Below are 18284 nucleotides of genomic sequence, written 5' to 3' on the forward strand. Positions count from 1 at the left end.
ATATGTTGGGGGGGGTGTCCGTACACCCACAGTGACTGTGACACCTGAGCCGATTGCTTGTACATGGGAACTCAGGTGTGCTGGTGCACAGATCAGCATTACCACCTGGACAATGTGTGTACCTATCATATAGTTTTTGCGTGAGTCTCAATATATGTAGTTTTGCGCAAACCCACAACTTGGGGTTATTGCGCACTGCTATCGGGCTGATAGCACACGACATACGACTGTTGTGTTTTTGCCAAAAACTGCGGGCAATTTATATAATTCTGACTTTCTAATTTCTTGGAGCGCTTGATCCTTCTTTTTACCCTCTCCCATCATAAAGTTGCCTCTGGCGAGTTATGTCACCTTGCTGTATGTCATTTTCAAGTTACTTGCCATTGCCGTGTTATCGTTGGGACATGTATGCCCGCTTTGATGATTAAGGGACGGAATCGATTTGGTACACTTAATTGTGGCTTATGCAAGCTCATGCGGGCTTATGCAGAATGCCTTCTTTATCCACAGGAAGCGGATCAAGGAAAATGGGAGGCGCACTTTGATTCGTTCAGCCAGAAGCCCTCTGTTGCGCAGGCTGAAACCCACGGTGCGGTAACTTCGGTCCGCCTCGATGCGGGGAGGACATTTCATCCCCAGGATGCACTCCACAGTCCTCATGTGCCCTTGACCGATGCTTCGAAGCTTCCTTCGCCGAGAAACAGGTAAATAAGAACGTCGACATTGATGGAGCCACGCTAATCGTGCTTCAAGGGTGAAAGGTGGAGCCCTACAATTCTCAAGCCACTACTGGCGGCAGGGTCTTCACTCGGAGGTCGCTGTAGAGGGTAGTTGGCCTACACTTCCACACTGGCCATGACAACTTGGGTGAGGTAGGAGTACACACACTTGACCCCACCACATGCCACCTGCCAATCGACAAAATGTGGTGCACCGATTTATTTAAAAAAATATATATTTTTATTTGATCAGGTAAGATACACTGAGCTATACAGCTCTTTTTCGGAAGTGACCTGGCCACAAATGATAGCTCAACGAAGTGGCTTACCACCTGGAAATTTACAGCAGCAAAATACTCTTAAACGCACGTGGAGGGAAAAACCATTGTTTCAACTGCCACGCCAAAAGATCGAATGGAACCGGCGACCTCTGGATAACAAGGCCACTGTGCTATTACACCTTGGAAGGAGCCCCAATTGTTGAACGACACGTGCGTAACAAGTGTGTGAAACCCGCAGAGTCCAAGACACACGTGAACCGCAGATGACATTCAGATTGTTTTTTTAGTTATTGTCACCTTGGTTTTCACTGTTGTTTTGACTTTCAGCCACTTGAGAACAATGACAGCCCTTCTGGATCCAGCTCAGATTGATGAGAGGGAAAGACAAAGGCTAAAACAGCTGGAGCATCAGGTATTAGGCACAATTTATTTTTTTACATTCTTGCACGAATAGCTCAACATATTGCTTATTTAAAATATGGTATTATTCTTATGTTTGGTCCATGTATAGTGACATAGAATCTGTCACGTGGCAGCATAGCGCTGCCTGCTGGCAGGGAATGGGATCTGCAGCTTACAGCAGCCCTGACTGACAGCAGGCCACGTGATAGACCAGAGAGGGATCTAGAGGAAGGGTCACGGAAAGGGCCCGTCGAGAACCCGCTAGTAGGTTCCAGAAGGGGGCGTGACCGGGGGTGGAGCCAGGCCACGTTGACATAAGAGGGGCCCCGGTAGGGGAGCTCGGGGCTGTCGTGTGGAGTGGGGTCCCCGTCGTGGTGCTGTTGGAGTCTTCACCGTCTCGGCGTCGCCAGTCAGGCAGTCTACCAGCTGTCCTGCCTGGGAACCGTAGTTACGAAGTGTTAATAGTCAGGCCGTGTTAATAAACAGAGTGCCTCCTACTCTTAGTGTCTCCAAGTCAGTCACTACACATGTATAGTACTGATGGGCACAAATGCGTGCGATTAGAATATAATGGGTGGGGATGGAGCAGTGACAAGTTGCTTAAAGTAATGTAAGCTGTATAGTCCCTTTTCAATCCACTGCTCGATGAAGACTGCCCCATGTGTTGTCAGTCTTGAGGTTTGTCTGATCATAATTCGGCACCCTGGTTGCTGCGAGTTGGTGAAAGGGAGCGCCCAGGACTCGTTCTGATATCACTCACCGCTGGAGTCAGCCATGGCCAGGTATCATACCGAGGTCTCCGGGTTCTTCATGCAATATGCTAACCACTGCACCACTACTCCTTGCTGGTTAGGAAATAAACAATAAATAAGAAATTAAAAGGACAACTTAATATTAAGCAGCGATCACAATTAACCACTTCAATGAAATGACACATGATATGAAGGGGCATTTAAAGTGTATGTTTTCACAGATTCACAGTTTGTGCTGCATAGCTCTGTGATGTGTTTTCGGGTTGTATGATGTGTGGACATGTCGAACAGCACGTGGTCAAAGGCACAGTCGGAGAGCCCGTTAACCTGTTGTTGTTGTTAAATTGGTTACTGCAGTTGAGCGTGCAACGTCGCGCGTTGTTTTCAGAAAGCGATAGCCAGCCAGGTGGAGGAACGACGTCGTCAGAAGCTCCTGGAGGACGAGCGACGGAGGTACGAGGAGGAGGAGGCGGAGAGGAGGATCGCCGAGGAACGTCATCGCCTTAACAACCAGTTTAAGGAGGAGCAAGCCAAGCTGCGGCAAAAAGAGGTGCGGCGATTTTTCACACTTTGGCGAAGAATGAAAAATACGCGCTGCATTTGTGTTTCAGTGAATGACTTTAACAGCCTTGGTGTTGTTGAGTTTTCTAGGCCCTGAATATGCACATGGTATATGAACAAATGCCGATTGGCTCTAAAGCGTTGATTCTGTTGCCGGATGATCACAGCCTAACATGTATGCTTTCGTGACCAATATCCACAATTTACGTTTTTGGGTTAAATCGTGTAAATGTAAATGTGTCATTAAAACCGGCACCACCCGACACCGCCGTTAGTCAGGTTTTGTCTCGTGGACAGAACATGCCAATTCGTTACTAATACTGAACACCGGTGTGTTGGAAATGTTATTGTCCTTACTCCCCACCTCAGATTAGCACGGTTGGCTACGTACGGTGCGAAAGAAGTTCAACATACATACAAACGTAAAGCATGTCTGGGCCTTACTCATTTGTGGGCCTCCTGTTTTTCCCGTGCAGGAGAATCGGACCAGGAAGACGGAGAACCTGTACCAGAGTGTTCAGAGGGCTCAGGAGGAGGCCCTCCGTGATAAGCAGGAGCAGAGAATGAGGGAGCTGGCTCGCAAAGGGCATGACGTCTCCAACCTCCGTCGCAGCAGGGAAGGTCAGTGGTTGAATATTGGTATGTTAATTAAAGAAAGGAGCACACGCCAGAGCAAACGAACACTGGCCAGAGGAGGGCACAAGACAAATCATTTCATGTTGATGATCCATAATAGATTTTTGGGTTAAGGTAACATTGCTCTTGCCAAATTTGTGTCGTTTAAAATACTCCAACACCAAACGTAGCCAAAAAACAATATAGGCGTTTAACTCGCCGATTATGTATTCTTTCGGCCAGTTATTTATTGTTTCAGCTCACCAGTAAGTTGAAGAACAATTCTCACAACTGACTTGAACAATTAGATATGACATTTCACTTGAAGCTGCATAAGCATCTTTAAAAAAATCCAAGAAATCAATAAAATGCAGAAAGTAATTTAATATTGTCTTAAAATTTCCTGAATTGAACATCAACCTCCATATTACCAGAATAATTCTGTAATGTGAACACAAGTTAACGCCCACCATAAAAATAGCATACATGTATCGTATGTACACAGCTTAATGTTTCTTTAACGTACATTTTATAGTAAAATTTATTTATATGCTTAATTTTAAGTTGCCAAATACACCTTGTATTTTATATCATTCATTTGAACACTCATAGTCGACATATAACCCTTGCTTTACTCTCAATTTCAAGGGATGCCGACTCGTGACGGCCCAGTTTACGTGGCCGTGGAGGAAGAAACGGTTCGGCAGAGGGATGGTCACTCCCGCTCAACTCTGCGTGTCCACGAACCAGAGTCGTCCATGAAGGACATGGCTGTGCAGACAGGTTTGACCAGATTATTACTTAACGTGCTTGTAGTCTGGAAAGCTGTGCTGTGTATATCTGCAGTGACATCGGGGATGTCACTGTATGGTGCCGGCTCGGAAGGGCCGTGCCGTTCGATGTTCCTACATCGTGGACAGCGCCGTGTGGGTAGCTGTGTGTAACACAGCCCTAGCGTGGACAGCACCGTGTGGGTGGCTGTGTTTCGCACCAGCCCTAGTGTGGACAGCACCGTGTGGGTGGCTGTGTGTAACACCAGCCCTAGTGTGGACAGCGCCGTGTGGGTGGCTGTGTGTAACACCAGCCCTAGCGGGGACAGCACCGTGTGGGTGGCTGTGTGTAACACCAGCCCTAGCGGGGACAGCACCGGGTGGGTGGCTGTGTGTAACACCAGCCCTAGCGGAGACAGCACCGTGTGTGTGGCTGTGTGTGGCACAGCCCTAGGGGGGACAGCACCGTGTGTGTGGCTGTGTGTGGCACAGCCCTAGGGGGGACAGCACCGTGTGGGTGGCTGTGTGTGGCACAGCCCTAGGGGGGACAGCACCGTGTGTGTGGCTGTGTGTAGCACCAGCCCTAGTGTGGACAGCACCGTGTGGGTGGCTGTGTGTAACACCAGCCCTAGCGTGGACAGCGCCGTGTGGGTGGCTGTGTGTAACACCAGCCCTAGCGTGGACAGCGCCGTGTGGGTGGCTGTGTGTAACACCAGCCCTAGCGTGGACAGCGCCGTGTGGGTGGCTGTGTGTAACACCAGCCCTAGCGTGGACAGCGCCGTGTGGGTGGCTGTGTGTAACACCAGCCCTAGCGGGGACAGCGCCGTGTGGGTGGCTGTGTGTAACACCAGCCCTAGCGGGGACAGCGCCGTGTGGGTGACTGCGTGTGACACAGCCCTAGCGGGGACAGCGCCGTGTGGGTGACTGCGTGTAGTACCATCCCTAGCGGGGACAGCACCGTGTGGGTGACTGTGTGTAGCACCAGCCCTAGCGTGGACAGCACCGTGTGGGTGGCTGTGTGTAACACCAGCCCTAGCGTGGACAGCACCGTGTGGGTGGCTGTGTGTAACACCAGCCCTAGTGTGGACAGCGCCGTGTGGGTGGCTGTGTGTAACACCAGCCCTAGTGTGGACAGCACCGTGTGGGTGGCTGTGTGTAACACCAGCCCTAGCGGGGACAGCACCGTGTGGGTGGCTGTGTGTAACACCAGCCCTAGTGTGGACAGCACCGTGTGGGAGGCTGTGTGTAGCACCAGCTCTAGCGTGGACAGCACCGTGTGGGTGGCTGTGTGTAGCACCAGCTCTAGCGTGGACAGCACCGTGTGGGTGGCTGTGTGTGGCACAGCCCTAGGGGGGACAGCACCGTGTGGGTGGCTGTGTGTAACACCAGCCCTAGTGGGGACAGCACCGTGTGGGTGGCTGTGTGTAACACCAGCCCTAGCGTGGACAGCACCGTGTGGGTGGCTGTGTGTAACACCAGCCCTAGCGTGGACAGCACCGTGTGGGTGGCTGTGTGTAACACCAGCCCTAGTGTGGACAGCACCGTGTGGGTGGCTGTGTGTAACACCAGCCCTAGTGTGGACAGCCCCGTGTGGGTGGCTGTGTGTGGCACAGCCCTAGGGGGGACAGCACCCTGTGGGTGGCTGTGTGTAACACCAGCCCTAGTGTGGACAGCACCGTGTGGGTGGCTGTGTGTAACACCAGCCCTAGTGTGGACAGCACCGTGTGGGTGGCTGTGTGTAACACCAGCCCTAGTGTGGACAGCCCCGTGTGGGTGGCTGTGTGTGGCACAGCCCTAGGGGGGACAGCACCCTGTGGGTGGCTGTGTTTCGCACCAGCCCTAGCGTGGACAGCACCGTGTGGGTGGCTGTGTGTAACACCAGCCCTAGCGTGGACAGCACCGTGTGGGTGGCTGTGTGTAATACCAGCCCTAGCGGGGACAGCACCGTGTGGGTGGCTGTGTGTGGCACAGCCCTAGGGGGGACAGCACCCTGTGGGTGGCTGTGTTTCGCACCAGCCCTAGCGTGGACAGCACCGTGTGGGTGGCTGTGTGTAACACCAGCCCTAGTGTGGACAGCACCGTGTGGGTGGCTGTGTGTAACACCAGCCCTAGTGGGGACAGCACCGTGTGGGTGGCTGTGTGTAACACCAGCCCTAGTGTGGACAGCACCGTGTGGGTGGCTGTGTGTAGCACCAGCTCTACCGTGGACAGCGCCGTGTGGGTGGCTGTGTGTAACACCAGCCCTAGTGTGGACAGCACCGTGTGGGTGGCTGTGTGTAACACCAGCCCTAGCGTGGACAGCACCGTGTGGGTGGCTGTGTGTAACACCAGCCCTAGTGTGGACAGCACCGTGTGGGTGGCTGTGTGTAACACCAGCTCTAGCGTGGACAGCGCCGTGTGGGTGGCTGTGTGTAACACCAGCCCTAGTGTGGACAGCACCGTGTGGGTGGCTGTGTGTAACACCAGCCCTAGCGTGGACAGCACCGTGTGGGTGGCTGTGTGTAACACCAGCCCTAGTGTGGACAGCACCGTGTGGGTGGCTGTGTGTAACACCAGCTCTAGCGTGGACAGCGCCGTGTGGGTGGCTGTGTGTAACACCAGCTCTAGCGTGGACAGCACCGTGTGGGTGGCTGTGTGTAACACCAGCCCTAGTGTGGACAGCACCGTGTGGGTGGCTGTGTGTAACACCAGCTCTAGCGTGGACAGCACCGTGTGGGTGGCTGTGTGTAACACCAGCCCTAGTGTGGACAGCACCGTGTGGGTGGCTGTGTGTAACACCAGCCCTAGCGTGGACAGCACCGTGTGGGTGGCTGTGTGTAACACCAGCCCTAGTGTGGACAGCACCGTGTGGGTGGCTGTGTGTAACACCAGCCCTAGTGTGGACAGCACCGTGTGGGTGGCTGTGTGTAACACCAGCCCTAGTGTGGACAGCACCGTGTGTGTGGCTGTGTGTGACACAGCCCTAGTGTGGACAGCACCGTGTGGGTGGCTGTGTGTAACACCAGCCCTAGCGTGGACAGCACCGTGTGGGTGGCTGTGTGTAACACCAGCCCTAGTGTGGACAGCACCGTGTGGGTGGCTGTGTGTAACACCAGCCCTAGCGTGGACAGCACCGTGTGGGTGGCTGTGTGTAACACCAGCCCTAGCGTGGACAGCACCGTGTGTGTGGCTGTGTGTAACACCAGCCCTAGTGTGGACAGCACCGTGTGGGTGGCTGTGTGTAGCACCAGCCCTAGTGTGGACAGCACCGTGTGGGTGGCTGTGTGTAACACCAGCCCTAGTGTGGACAGCACCGTGTGGGTGGCTGTGTGTAACACCAGCTCTAGCGTGGACAGCACCGTGTGGGTGGCTGTGTGTAACACCAGCCCTAGTGTGGACAGCACCGTGTGGGTGGCTGTGTTTCGCACCAGCCCTAGCGGGGCTTGGCGAGCACGGGGACAGTGCAGGCACCACGTACAGCGTGTGGTGGGGGCTCCCCCGAGGGGGAGGGGGTGAGTATCAACCCAGGGGCAGGGTTGCCCCGGGCCGTGGCAGTCTGGTTGACCCCGTAGACACGTGATCCAGAATGTCCACACAGGGTGCCCCAGGTGGGGGGGGGGGGCTAGTGGGTGATTATGTGTCCGGAGAGAGCTCTTGAGAAGGATCGAGAGGAAACGAGAATGTTCAAGAAGGCGGGCGGGGCCGAGGGCGGAGCGGCCCCGACCGTGGGGGGATATAAGGCGGGTCCCTGAGAGGGACTGGGGTCGCTGCATTCTACAAGCTGGAAGCTCAACATCTGGAAGCTGGAAGCTCTACGTCTCAAGCTGGAAGCGCTTCGTCCTACGAGGGACCACGTGGTCGGAGACCCGACCCTTCGTAGCAGTAACTCCTCTGTAATAGTGTAGTTAGCTGAGTGGTCACCACCCTAGGGTGTAGTCTGGTCAAGGGGCAATTACCTCTTTGTGTTACGGCGTTACAAATTAAAGTGTAGCCTCTAAAAGGAGCAACGTCTACGGCTCAGTTGGACACACTACATATCGATGAAGGTACGCCTGTGTCGGTGTAATAGTTCGCACACCGGGCTTACAGTCCAGGGGCTGCCCTGGGGCCTCTCTCGACGTGGCAGTTGAAATTATCGGCATGTTTCTTAAACTCCCCTTCTTCCTCTGTCCACCCAGCGGTATACATTTGTACACGAGAGTCGATCGGCAGGCTGTGTGTGTGTGTTTGTGGGCACTCCCTCGTCCAAGATATCTGGCCAGCCTGGAAGAGTAGGCAAAATACTCCTGAGAAGGGCTCTCTGCAGCCCCCTCCGGCGGAGGCTCTTCCACCATCAGTGGCTTGAGCAAGTAATTATCTTCATTTTACGGCTGAAAAAGGGATGGATTGGCATTTTGAAAAGATTCCTTGAAATGTTTCATTAAATGTTCTTTGATAATTAGTAGAATTATTCATTTATCTTAAATCACCAGCTGACTCGGATGCCTGAGCGCTGGGCTGGAACCGCAGAGATCCTGGGTGTGAACCCAGGTAGCTGCAAGTGAATTTTAAACAATTTAAGATGCCATAAACAAAAGATGCAATGTTTTAGAAGTGTGTTTTATTTGTGTTGTTATTTATACTAATGGCTGGTGGCCTGGTGCTGTATAATACATTTTGTTGATTTGTTGCTGTAATCTACTAATGTTGTAATCATATAACATTGTTGTGCATTTGTTTCTGACAGTGGAGTTGCAATGTGAACGTGTCTTTAATTTGACCCCCACCCCTTTTCAGTAATTGGTCCCCTTTGATCACAATATCCCCACGATTCCACCTTCCTATAGCAGGGATGTTGGGTTTCCAGACTGACTGGTATGGTTAGGTAGTAGTTGCCCGCAATGCAAGAATGTGTTTCAACTTGAAGCGTGCGCAGTATTTAATTATTTCTTAATTATTTCTTGGCACGCCCAAATTGTACAGCAATGGATTGCTGCCCTGCCCTCTGCTGTCTACTACGTGAACTTGCAGCTTGCACCTCATATAGGAACACCCTTCTTCTTGGTTCTTTCGGTAAAGTCACTTAAAAGGGAAGTAATAAAATAATAAAATAATAAAACATAATAAAATAATATAATTCTCACAATTATTTTATTACTTCCCTTCTACGTGACTTTACCGAAAGAACCAAGAAGATGAATCCCTGCAGTCACGAAAGCTTTAAATCGAAAAGGAACACCCTTTTTCACGTTTGTTGCCCAGAGTTTTGTAATAAATATAAATATTTACTTTTCTTACCTTTGGCTGGTTGCTTTAAAGATGCGGACACCGGAAGATCGGCAAGGGGCGGCGACGGAACGGGCCGCGTCTTTGCGGACTCCACGCGCCCTCCCGCCACGCCGCACATCCCCGCAGAGTACAGCAACACCGGAGTCACGTGCAGGAGTCGCATCGACAGGGAGAGGCCCGGAGGAAAGGGAGCGGACAAGCAGAGCGGCCACCACGAGGAGGAGCCGTCTTCCAAGATGCCGGGCCAGAGCGATGCCCCCAAACGCAAGAGCCCGAGAGATGACGCTGAACCGAAGCCGGCGTGGAACATGACCACCAAACCTGTTGTGGGGTGCGTTAATCCAGCGGGGTCAGTAACGATTACCTTCACTGTTTTCTTCGGCGGGTTACTGGAATTGCAGTCGATCACGTGTGATGAGGTTAAAGGTTAGGTGCGTACGTAGGTATGTATGTTGAACTTCTTTCGCACCGTTCATAGTCAACCGTGCTAATCGGAGGTGCCGGGGGAAGGACAACAAACTAAAGACAACAAGCAGTTTGAAAGAAATTAGTTTTCAATGTAGATTTCCAACTGCATAGCTCCAGTGGCTTCCTAATATCGGAAGAAAGAGCGTTCCAGACGGCCACAGAAGCGCATCTGAAAGCGCGTGATGTGGTGACCATCTTTGTTCGATGGCTAGCCAAAATGTTGAACTTCTTTCGCACCGTACGTAGCCAACAGTGCTTATCAGAGGTGATGAAAGAGAAAGCCTACTGATTGTTTTTCCCGTAAAAAAAGCTTATCTTGTAACGCCATTGTGCTGCGTGACCAGGTCACTGTTAATTCTAGATTTGAAGCTTTCGTGACTGCAATGATTCATATTCTTAGGTTTTTTCGGTAAAGTCACGTAGGTAAAAAATTTAAATTAAAATTAATAAAAAAAAATCAGGTGACTGTTTATAAGATTTCGTAGGCTGCCAACTCACAAGAGTCGAAAATGGTTGATGCATTGCTGGTGACGGTTGCTGGCAACGATTACCGTAACATTTCCCGAGCAGTTCAACACCTTAGCGAGCACCTTTGCTGTGAGCCTGAGAAGACGCGCTGGTTGTGTCTCCCGAGCAGAGGCGGCGCAACCCGAGCCTCTGATAAGTACCCCAAGGCTCTGAGGAAAAGGGAGATTGAGCGGGAGGCGCGCAAGCAGAGGAGGCAGGAGCAGCTGTTGGCGATGGTCAACAGGAACGTCGTGAGCAAGGGACAGGCCCCCGCCAGCGACGCCGCCCGCCAGGAAGACGCCGGGGAGGCCGCACACAAGCAGAGGGCCTCGCGGGCACTGCCGTCACTCGCGGACAAGACGGGACACCAGACAAGGGATGTGCAGAAAAAGGCGAGCGAGTGTGTTTTTTCCAGCAAATGTAATACTTGTACAATGTAAACAAATAATTATCGGACAAGACGCCTCCTTTCCATCATTATTTTGTGTAAACTTAAGTGTAATTTGCTTAGCTAAACATGTTTTTCTTACAGAAACCATTGACGGAACACAACAATGCAACCCAGAGAACTCAACAAAGCAATGTCGAGTTTTCAAACAGGTACTTTGAATTGCTACGAAACTAAATTATTTGACACAGACTTCTCTCGTCACAATTTGCACAGTGACAGGAATATTTCATATGTATAATCTGTAAATGAAGTCTCGATATTACAGTATTTAAAACACATTCCTGCGGAGGGAGCTGGTAGGAATGTTGGGTTGCTCGGTCAATGGCCAGGGTCAACGGCGGCGTGGTGTATTCCGCAAATATGCTCAACTGTGAGGGCGGGCACAAGCCGGCGTGAGTAGGTTAAAAGTTGAGTTTTATCAGGGCACCACGGGGTGACCAGCCCCTCCCCACCCAGCTCCACCCTCCCCACCCAGCCCCTCTCCACCCTCTCCACCCAGCCCCTCCCCACCCAGCCCCACCCTCCCCACCCAGCCCTTCCCCACCCAGCCCCTCCCTGCACGATGGACGGACACAATCCCCTGTGGGCTGGTGTAACCAGGACGTTCCTACCAGTGTGCTGGTTATATTAAGTCTTGACACTCCATAGAGTCTCCAGGGGTGAGGGCTGACGCTCACTGATACGTAATCGATCCTATGTTATTGAACACTGTGAAAATTAGACTGGACTCACCACCAGTTCCGGCGCTCAGACACAGAACGCAGCAGCAGCAGAAGGAGGAGGAGGCGGGCGAAGGTGGCGACCACGCAGAGAGGGGGGGTGCCGGCCACACGCCAGAGGCGGTTCACATCGCCTCTCACCGCTTGGCTCCGCTGCACGATGCCGGGGAAGCCGGAGCTGGGACAGGCCAACGCGGCCGGCAAGCCTCAGCGAGCAGGGCCGGGCAGACCTCCCCTCCAAACGCGGCGTTTGTGCCGTACCTGCGCAGCGATGATGTCCTCTATCTGGACCCCGACGCGCCCATGTCACGCCCACCAACCAACGAGTCGCAGTACAGATACGGCCGTGGTACGTCGAGATGTCCCTGCACCTCCGCGATGGACACGCTCGGCGTCAATTTAAACTAAACTATTAAACCAAACAATTTTTTATTTTACCAGGCAAGGCTCCACTGAGCCTACGTAGCCCTTTTTCAGAAGCGGCTTGACCATAAATGATAGCTCAACGAAGTGGCTTATCGCGTGTAAATTTATAGCAGCCAAAGACTCTAACCGCGTGTTTCTAAATGTGGAGGGGAAAGCCGGAGGACCCGGAGAAAAATCCACGCGACCACGTGAAGGATATGCAAACTCCAAATATACAGGCGTCAGGGTTGGGATGGAACTCACGACCTCCTGTATACCAGGCAAAATAGTTCACATCTTGCCCATAAGCCAAGGGGGTTGGTCTGTACCACTTGGGATGGCAAATGCAACTAGTATCCATCATGGAGAGTCGATCATGGGCAGAGCGCTTACCCTATATAGTGTGTCTTATGTGGATACTTCCAAATAATTTTCATTTTCTGAAGATTTTAATTTCCTATTTGTTTTTTTCTTCCAAAATTGCCACATAACCTGTCTTTTAATGATTTTCGTTCGTAAAAACTATCACAGTGAACTTGCCGTGATACATTTCTGTGATCGAGAGATGAAAGCTCTAAAATCACTGTTAGCGTATGCCACTGTAGTTGGAACAGAAAAAATAATTTTCGGACCAATGGCTCAAATGACCACGAAGTCTTAAGTGAATTCCTGCTCGAATGAGCCTTCGGACGTTGCTCATCGCCATTATACAGCCCAGAACCAAGTGGTGGAATTGCTTGCCAATTACTGCACCAGGAAAATAAAAACGGATTATATTAAGGTTGCCTTTTAGTTCATTTATTTTCAGCTCCGAGACATACATGTTCCAGTTTGACATGCAAAGAACACTCTTGTTTGGATCAATAACACGTTTTGCTAACTATATTAGCGTGTGTGTGCTGTGCGATTGTGTCCTTACAAGTCGCGTGAAAGGTTGGCTTGGGACATGCCTCTCGTTGAAAACTCAACAGCTGCCAGTCTCATTAAAAATTAGTTTTTGTTGTTTCTCTAGCAGAGGTCGCAACCGGGTACCCGATACCCGTACCCTACCCGACACCCGGCTACCCGTACCCGGCCGGGTACGGGTACGGGTACCCGTTTGCGACCATGGTGCGGCTGGGTATGGGTAGACCGTGAGTCACTGGTGAGTAACTGTTTGTTACTCATTTCCCAAAGTCTTGTCTCTTCTCACAATTCAAGTTCCTAGAATCAACCCACCCGCGCCTGCAACATGGCTTCATCCCAGAGGTCGCAATCAGGTACCCGATACCCTACCCGTACCCGGCCGGGTACAGGTACGGTACGGGTACGGCCGGGTACAGGTACCCGTTTGCGACCCTGGTGCAGCCGGGTACGGGTAAGGAATCAAAACCCGTTTGCGACCTCTGTTCTGTGGACAGGATATTTGGAGCAGCGGAGGCATAGTTCAGAGCAGTCACGTGATCCTCTTCTCAACCCGGAGCTGCTGAAGTCCAAGGACAGACAAAAGGCTATTCTTGAGGGGCTATCTCAACTCAGACAGGTACAGTATGGCATTAAAGCGTACAAAATGTATTTCAATGATACTGCTTTCAACATCTAATTCTTAAATTTCTTTAGTGTGGGCAATAAAAGGCGGTGCAGCAAAACCCATTGTTGCACTGTACTTTTATGCTTCCACATCTATGCTCTCCCCAACTTTGTCAACCCGCGCTGTCCGGCGTGGTCCAGTTTGATCAAATAACATGCACGGCATGTTGAAGCCCTCATTGAGTAGCGGATTAACAAACTTGCGATACGTGTTTATTTCAATCTCTGGTTTGCTCCCACATGTACGAACACTTATTGGTCGATACTCTTTGGTTTTTTCGGTAAAGTCACGTAGGGTATAAAATAAAATAAATTAAATCACGACGCTTCGGGCGCAACACAATCGTCCGTCATCAGGTGGAACAACCACAGCAAGAAACAATTGCTGAAGTGGGCAAAAGGGCTGTCGTGACAAGAGGCTATATAGGTAAGAGAGGGGGGAGGAGCCAGGGAGGAGAGATAGAGAGGGAGGTGTGGGCTAGGGGAAGTTGAGCGCTGCTAGAGGGATTAGGAGCAACTCATTGGTCGACTTTGGCCAACATCCCAATATAGGACCACAGTAATTGTTGGTGCCAGTTTTGGCCGCATTCCCAACTCTCTGTGGTTTTCTGCTCCTGCGAATCATTCTGTCCCTGTGAGAGTGAATGAAACGGTGTGCATTATAATTTCCGAGTTATAAATTCCTAATGTAATTTTCCACTTTGCTTCACCGACAGGGCTTGCTGATGAAGCAAAGGGAGGTGGAGACCTACCTGTCGTCACCCATGCTTGCTGAAGATGTCTCTCAGTTTCCAATGCAGAGCAAACCCAGCTAAAGCCACAGCAGCAGATACCAGCTCTCTTAACCTATGGGACTTTCTGCACTTTATAGCAACATCTCTTTGTTATCTCTAAGAGTAACTTGTAATATATTTATTTTCCATTGGCACAGAGCTACACCAGCACAGGTCCCAAATGATCCATACAGGTGGTTTTCCACTGGCTATTTTCCATCCTGAGCCAGAACTAAACTGTCCTCACAAGAAAACTTAATCTGGCTTGGGCCCAGGCAGTGTGTGACATCAGTCAGTACAACTCAAACATGCTGTCTCCCCTTGCTCATTGCGTGTGATATCAGCGGCACAGCTCGGGTTGTGCAGTGGAAAAACAACCTGGCGCCTCCTGAGCCATGCTGAGCTGGCTCCGCACGGCTCTAGCGTGGCTCAGTTGTACAGTGAAAAAGAGGTTTTAGAAAACAAAGATAATGTGCAGTAATATTTGCGTTGTATGTGAGGACTTAATAAAGATACATTTCGTGTAAAGTGTATATTTTATTTTTTCAGCGTGTAAATTAACCAATTCACTCGTTAATCCTCCTGGTGAAGCATAATTATCTTTACATCGTGTGCAACAGTCCAATGATGCCAGGAATAGAACAAAACAATGGAAGCTTTTGTCGATTGGCCATTACCAGGGGTCGGAAACCAATGTAATAATAAGAGCCGTTTTTTTCGAATTCGGTAAAAAGATAACTCAATATTTCAAGGGCCGCAATGCACGCGGTGCATACGAGACGGTCGTCCTTGATGAACAACGCGTCACGAAGCAGCCCCTTAAAGAGCCACACGCGGCTCCGGAGCCGAAAGTTACCGACCCCCGGCCATTACCATCACCGCAGTTGTTTACAGGAAACCAATTGTGTACTTCTGTTAACATTAGCACTTTAATATCTAATGGGTGCAACGACTTATATAAAGTAAGCTGCTTTTGTCAGGGCTGGATTAAGGTTATGAGGGGCCTCAGGTTAATAGGAGGGGAAAGAGTCAAAGTATGTATTACATATTGCAAAGGTGTATGAAGTCACCAAATATTTATTTACCCATGTAAAGTTGACATGTATTCCACTCAAGGTAAATTCATCAGACGTGAATCACGACACATTTCTTCAAACATTTTTTTCTCTCCCCTGGCTTTAGCTGTGGCAAAGTCACGAATTCCGTCATTGTAATTCAAAAACAAAACACCACTTCCCATGGCCTTGCTGCCACCGTCGCTCAGCTGTTACTTTAGTGTCAAATGAAGGACCTAAAAGGAGAGCCTACAAAGCATGCGGGCCGAAGCCCTCATTTGTCTATGGGGTCAATCCAACCTTGGCTCGTGTGAAAACTACTGTATGCTTATTCGCTGTAATTTTTGTAACATTTAAACATTTTGAATATCGCATCGTCTAGGTCTACATTTGTATATACACTGTACTGCAATATGTCTTAGTGGTGCGAAATGTTTAAAATCCAGACAATTCTGCATGGCATCATTTACAGTGTTTTTAAACAGCGTGATGTGATAGGAACTTACGTAATGAGGCAGTGAAATCCGTTGTGCTATACTTCTGTGCTGGCACATCTGTGACCTCTGACCTCACCAACCCACACTTCACCACTTTGGTGAAGTGTTGTTATCTGACCTCGCTAACCAGTATGGTGAAGTGTGGTCAAATAACCCCCGTGACCCCCACAGCATAGGGAAGCCCTCATGTAGCAGTGGGTTGACCAAAGGGCTGTACATGACGTGGTGGATGTGTATCTCCACTACAATTGGGGTGCAGAAGATGACAGCCACTGTACTTGTGTGAGCAATTTCCTAAATGTAGTTTGTGATTGCATAAGTTTGTAACCCTTTGCAGTAGCCTATAGCAAAATGTGATGTAAAAAAAAAACTGGACTGTAATTATTTACATTTTTAACTGTGAAAAATGGAATGTTTGTCTCGTGATTGTACAGAATGTGCTCGCATATCCAACTTGCAGGGGGGTGAGGGGGGTGCCTGACAGAGGCAAATGGGTAAAAGGTCAGATCCGTGAACATCTATAGGATACCATGCATGCTCAAACAGGTTCCCGGATTTAAATTGAAGTGCAAACAGCAGAAAGTGCTTTACTGTGCTTTATAATTAAGCGGATGTATGTGAGATTAAAATTGCTGAACTGAATGAAACGGTGGGATTTGTGAACATCCCTGGGAAATGACAGTTACTCTATGCACAAATCACACACTGGGTGGTGAGCAGTTGATAACACTGGTCAACACACGTTTTCTGGCATAAGGTATTCCAACGGTTTTAAGGTAATTTTGGGGTGCTGATTCCAAATCTGGCATCAGTTTTTGTCTCATCACATCAGGTTTTTGAGATATCAAATATTGCATTTTCAATAAAAACTGCAGAAGAAAAATATTAAATGTTGATATCTACATAAAATGATATTATAAACACTATCCTAAAAATACAGCAGCATATTTTAACACTAAAGCAGTCACTGACTCGCAACAACTTGCAATCATAAGTGACAGAGTTAATTTTGGGTAAAATCAATGAAAATGGGGTATGCCGATAGCATAAAAATGAGATTTGATAGAGCAAATCTGAGATCAGATTTTGAATCAGCACCCTAAAATTAGTTTAGAACAGCTGCAAAAGTCCAGGCCAGAAATTTATTTTTTTTGTTGACCAGTGTAATTTGGGGTGGATATGCGACGTTCTTTATGTTCATAGCATTGTGAATCTTATTCTTGGTTCTTTCGGTAAAGTCACGTAGAAGGGAAATAATAAAGTATTAAAATAAAGCAATAAAATTCTCACGACGTTTCCATTGCAACGCAAGCAATCATAATCAGGTGTGAAAACCACAGCTAGAAAATTTTTGAATCTATTTTAACCCTTCTAAGTGACTTTACCGAAAGAACCAAGAATATGAATCCCTGCAGTCACGAAAGCTTTAAATCGAAATTGTGAATCTTTTTCTATAAAAACTAAAATCCTTACCACCTACTATAATTAAATGATTGCCAAAAAATGCAAAGACGTGGATTGCAAATACTGTGACAGAGTATTAATTGACGTGCTCAACTTAGAAAAATAAAGAGTTTAAATGCAGACATGTATCGCCCAGTATTATTTACAACTGCTCTCACACACAAACGCCTCCTTAGATTCCGAAATACGTAAATGTGTTGACAAAGTTGTATTGATGCTACGTTGTGGACTACATGTTCTACAGATTACATACAAACAAATGAGAAGACAATGTAACACGTAGGCTTTCGCGACCAATTCTGGCTCATCGCCTGACAACATTTATGCCATCTAACCACCCCAAAAACACTTATAAATAATATTTGTTCGCGAAACTTAATTTTTTGTCTTGGTGTGCCACTGATAACGCAGCAGCATCACCAAATTCAAAGATCATCATACCTATCAACAAAGATTCGTTCACGAAGCCACCCATATATACAGACACAATTTCAACCGAGACGACGGTTTTAAACTCGGCAATCATTGGAAAGATGTCATCAACCACCCAGCCCCACCCTCCCCACCCAGCCCCTCCCCACCCAGCCCTTCCCTGCACGACGGACGGACAATATCCCCTGTGGGCTGATGTAACCAGGAGGTTCCTACCAGTATAAAAGCTCTTGAGGTTGCCATACAAGTTATCATTCTGACTCTTGGGTCTTTCGGTAAAGTCACGTAAATAAAAAATAATAGATCACGACGTTTCGATCGCCACACCAGCAATCGTCAAGCAATCGTCTTGTGTTGCGATCGAAACGTTGTGATCTATAATTTGTTTTATTTACGTGACTTTACCGAAAGAACCAAGAGTCAGAATTGCTGCAGTAACGAAAGCTTTAAATAAAAAATCATCATTCTGACTTAAAACTTTCGTGACTGCAGGAATTCATATTTTGGTTCTTTCGGTAAAGTCACGTAGATAGAAAATAAAATAAAAAATAATAAAATACAATAAAAATAATAAAATACAATAAAAATAATAAAATT

The 18284-nt window shown here is 48.9% G+C and overlaps 1 protein-coding gene across 3 annotated transcripts in view; it reads left to right on the forward strand.

Moving 5' to 3' along the window:
* The window catches only part of CCDC66 (coiled-coil domain containing 66), a 36319-nt gene extending 18862 nt beyond the window's left edge, over nt 1-17457 (forward strand). For 2 of the 3 annotated variants that reach the window (XM_061573942.1, XM_061573941.1), the window contains exons 11-21: nt 511-704; nt 1328-1412; nt 2543-2704; nt 3192-3336; nt 3979-4113; nt 9378-9696; nt 10453-10714; nt 10855-10922; nt 11495-11841; nt 13298-13419; nt 14183-17457. In XM_061573942.1, coding sequence (XP_061429926.1) covers nt 511-704; nt 1328-1412; nt 2543-2704; nt 3192-3336; nt 3979-4113; nt 9378-9696; nt 10453-10714; nt 10855-10922; nt 11495-11841; nt 13298-13419; nt 14183-14281 — 1938 coding nt within the window. In that variant the 3' untranslated portion in view covers nt 14282-17457. The remainder of the gene's footprint in view (nt 1-510; nt 705-1327; nt 1413-2542; nt 2705-3191; nt 3337-3978; nt 4114-9377; nt 9697-10452; nt 10715-10854; nt 10923-11494; nt 11842-13297; nt 13420-14182) is intronic. The other variant, XM_061573943.1, reaches the window with a different exon arrangement.
* The last annotated feature ends 827 nt before the right edge of the window (nt 17458-18284 follow it).

Source organism: Lethenteron reissneri, chromosome 54, assembly GCF_015708825.2.
Source record: "Lethenteron reissneri isolate LAM-NWPU_2019-01 chromosome 54, ASM1570882v1, whole genome shotgun sequence".
NCBI lineage: Eukaryota > Metazoa > Chordata > Hyperoartia > Petromyzontiformes > Petromyzontidae > Lethenteron > Lethenteron reissneri.